Source organism: Salvelinus sp. IW2-2015, unplaced genomic scaffold (genome assembly GCF_002910315.2).
Source record: "Salvelinus sp. IW2-2015 unplaced genomic scaffold, ASM291031v2 Un_scaffold2388, whole genome shotgun sequence".
Classification (NCBI taxonomy): Eukaryota; Metazoa; Chordata; class Actinopteri; order Salmoniformes; family Salmonidae; genus Salvelinus; species Salvelinus sp. IW2-2015.
In genome coordinates this window covers 121,022-124,333 of record NW_019943711.1, presented here as the reverse complement: position 1 = coordinate 124,333, position 3,312 = coordinate 121,022, and the positions used below count along the sequence as shown (strand labels likewise).

Here is a 3,312-nt window from a genome sequence, read left to right as displayed (position 1 = left end):
ATCAGGGACCAGGCTGAGAATAAGCACAAATACAATCTAAATCATGACATGAGACAGTGTACCAACCTGGGGCGGTGTTTCATACCAGAGCTTCTTCCTGTTGAAGACATGCAATGAAGAAAACGTTAGTCAAGTCATAGTAGAAGAGGAGCCTGGTACCTGATCCGTTTGTGCTCATGCCAACAACTGTCATTGTCAAGCCAAACACGTTTGGCGTGACAAGGATTTGACATGACGGCTCAAACAGACTAAACAGGCTAGCAAGAGTACTACTAGGCTCAGTCGGCTGATTACTTGAAACTTCATAACTAGGCTAGCAAGACATGATGAATCAAATCAGAAAACTCAGGGCTTGCTACCAAAACCATAACGTTCTCTTACTTTGTTTTGTTGACAAACTTCCTCAACAGGTTTTTACCAGCACARTTGGAAGAAGTGTGAAAATCTCTTCTGTCATGACAAACTGATGAGACTGAACGGTGCTCGCAGTTCAAATGATGGACTCGATGCTGAGGATCAAGTTCGACACTGCCGCTGGTCCGTTTCTTCATAGCCATACAACTGCTCGCGTAATGCTGAAGAACTAGACATTGTTTTACTCTTGAGTATGTATTAATTCCAAACATAATCAATATGTTACTCAAACCTTTAAAAAGCTAGTGATTTCTTCGGTCGCACACCAGCTACCTAGCTAGCATGTATATAAACATCACCCTGCGCAACTAGTAATGTCTGTCTGTCTGAAGAACGGGTTAAGGCAGAAGCAATCGTTGTCAAAGCTACTTCTTTTTTGGTATTGTGGAAAACAAATGTTATAGGTGCAAGCCGCCACCTACTGTATTGGCTGTGTATCTGCCTACTGTTCTGTAGTATGTATTCATTACACTTTGTGAAACAATTGCCCTACCAACTAACCCTGCACCCATTAAAACCTCACCACTACTCCACTACTTTAGCCCGATCTAAACCTACTACAGGCCAGCAGCCTGGGAGAACGGGACACTATCGTTAGATGACATTGTTTTCTTTAAAATTCCCTTTTTATAATAAGAAAATAATGACAAGGTCTATCACCATTTCTTTCTATACATCCAAAATATATCTTCAGATAAACACAGCTTGCAATTTGGTTAATATATTTCTTTTTTGCACACTGGCTCACTTTGAATGCATTCTGTCTGCAGAATGACTGTGCATACAGTAAGTTAGACATCTACTTTCCCTGGCTCAGCTTTCTCTTCAGGTTCAATCTCTGGAACAACAAGGTCGTGCTTCAGCTTGCTCAGCTCAGTCCAGTTAAACCCCATCAGAACCTTAGTCTTCTTCTGTCGGAGCGCTTTCATACACCGGCTGCGCTTCGCTCCAAACAGAGACGCCACATCAGTCCTCTGGAACCACAGGCGGCCTGCCAGGGCCTCCATCTCTTTCCTAGACAGGTAGGGCCTCTGGTGGAATATCTGGTGAGGAACTCCTTTCTATTCCTGGAAGGGAAGCATCTCCATTCCTGTGGGATCCAGCACCAGGGACACAGTGGGGTCGAATGTAAAAGCACCAGGTTTGGATTTGTGCCCCACCTGCTGCTTGGTGGCCCCCCCTGTCGCTTCCCTAGACCTACTCTGTCTGCTCTGATCCAGGGCAGCGGCCGGCACGCCACCGTTATTGTCTGGGCATTTGGATCAGGGTTGATCAATCTCTCTGCATCCTTGGCTGCCTTGGGGGCACACCTGCAGCGCTGGACGTGTATGGAGATGGTTTTGGAAGTGGACTTGTCTGTGTACACCCCAGCAGTATACACACTTGAAGGCTGGGGCCTTTAGTATGGCATGTATAGTGGGTACAATGTGGTGCTTTGTCTTCAGATGGAGCTCGTAATCCTCCCCGTTCTGAGCTTCTCTGGACAGAAGGGACAACCGTCTTTTGCTAGGTTTTGATATGCTGACTTGATGGACTCTCGTCTCAGCTTCAGATAGATCCGGTCTTTAGTCGACGTGACCAGAACCACGTTCACTCCTTGTCTGCCAGCAGGTCTTAGGGACAGTTGCGCTCATGTCAAAAAAGGGAAACAAAAGGCCCCCCTGGGGATTGATGCCCAGACGATATTTCTCTTTGAGGACATCACAGTTGGATTTGTCTGAGAGCTTGTGTTCCTTACCCATGTGTTCCATGACTTGCTGGATGGAATAGAACACCAGTGGGCAGAGCAAACACTGCAGACCATGCAAACAATGCTGGAAATACCCTTCTCCGACAATAACGTTTTACATCTTGTGCATTTCACTGTGTTATTCTCCATCTTCTTCAGAAATTGTGTCTGCACAGCCAACTCTTTGGGTTTCTCAGTACCGTTGTCACCTTGTGTCTGGTTCATCACGGCTGTGCTAGGCGTTTGATTGGAACCGTACCGTTTCCCATGACGATAATAGTCGACGGCTTGTTCTGCTGTTGTAGAGTGGTCATGTTCTGCGTCACAAGCACACCTTTATTGACAATTGGGTGACCCCAGCAGACTGGACTGGCATGGCAACTGAACAGTTTCCAGTGTGTAGGTTGGCATGCCGTTTACCTTGTTGCCAGTAGGGACCAGACGGACAGACTGGGAGGACATGACGGCTCCTCTGGGACCAGACTGGGTCAACATAAGGGGCTGGGAACCACCACCCATCTTGTTTTGGACATTGATTTGGACACCAGGTGGAAGTAGGACCTGTCGGGGCTGTGTGTTGTTGTGGAACTCTAATTGTTATTGGTACCGGTTTGGTGGCATTCTGCTGGGTGTTGGGCAGCATCATTCTGATGGGACCAGCTTTGACGAGTGTGGAGGTGGGCAAGGCAGCACGGTTCTGAAGAGAAGTCACAGCCTGCTGAGTGAGTATTAAGCCGTTTCCTCTTGGGCCCTGTGTTGGGAGGAACACGTGCCTCTGGTCTGGACCACACACAAGGGCCGTTGTGTTACTTGGACGGCCAGAAGCATAGTACCGGTGGAAGGGTTTTTTGATATGGACCTTCCGTTGGGTTGTTGTTGGTTACTGTTCTTGGAGACCAGAGAGACTACCTTTTGGACAGCCCTGGGAGCCAGGTTCGGAAGCTTCTGCTGCGGGCCGTTCCTTATGCTAGTTTTGAGTTTGTGTTGACGTGTTCGACGATGAAGGGCCTGATGTGGCGTGCAGTTCCTTGTGTTTGTCTGTCAGAATGTGGTAGAGCAGGTGCTCTGACGTCTCCGCCGGCATGTTACACACCCTGCAGAAGAACGTGGACAATTTGACCCGCCCGCTGTCTGTTCCGCTTCGTTCCGGTGACCATAGTAACGGTTCA

The 3,312-nt window shown here is 48.0% G+C and overlaps 2 protein-coding genes across 2 annotated transcripts in view; both read right to left on the bottom strand.

Annotated features, from left to right (window-relative positions):
- The window catches only part of rbfa (ribosome binding factor A), a 1,657-nt gene extending 909 nt beyond the window's left edge, over positions 1 to 748 (bottom strand). The window contains exons 1-2 of the mRNA XM_024141069.2: positions 382 to 748; positions 67 to 97 (exon numbers count right to left, since the gene is read on the bottom strand). Of these exons, the coding sequence (XP_023996837.2) occupies positions 67 to 97; positions 382 to 626 (276 nt within the window). The 5' untranslated portion in view covers positions 627 to 748. The remainder of the gene's footprint in view (positions 1 to 66; positions 98 to 381) is intronic.
- Positions 749 to 1,113: 365 nt separating this feature from the next.
- Positions 1,114 to 3,312, bottom strand: part of adnp2a (ADNP homeobox 2a) — an 8,218-nt gene continuing 6,019 nt past the window's right edge. Inside the window, 7 exon segments of the mRNA XM_070440297.1 lie at positions 1,114 to 1,666; positions 1,669 to 1,784; positions 1,786 to 1,888; positions 1,891 to 2,009; positions 2,011 to 2,236; positions 2,239 to 2,477; positions 3,189 to 3,301. Of these exon segments, the coding sequence (XP_070296398.1) occupies positions 1,206 to 1,666; positions 1,669 to 1,784; positions 1,786 to 1,888; positions 1,891 to 2,009; positions 2,011 to 2,236; positions 2,239 to 2,477; positions 3,189 to 3,301 (1,377 nt within the window). The 3' untranslated portion in view covers positions 1,114 to 1,205.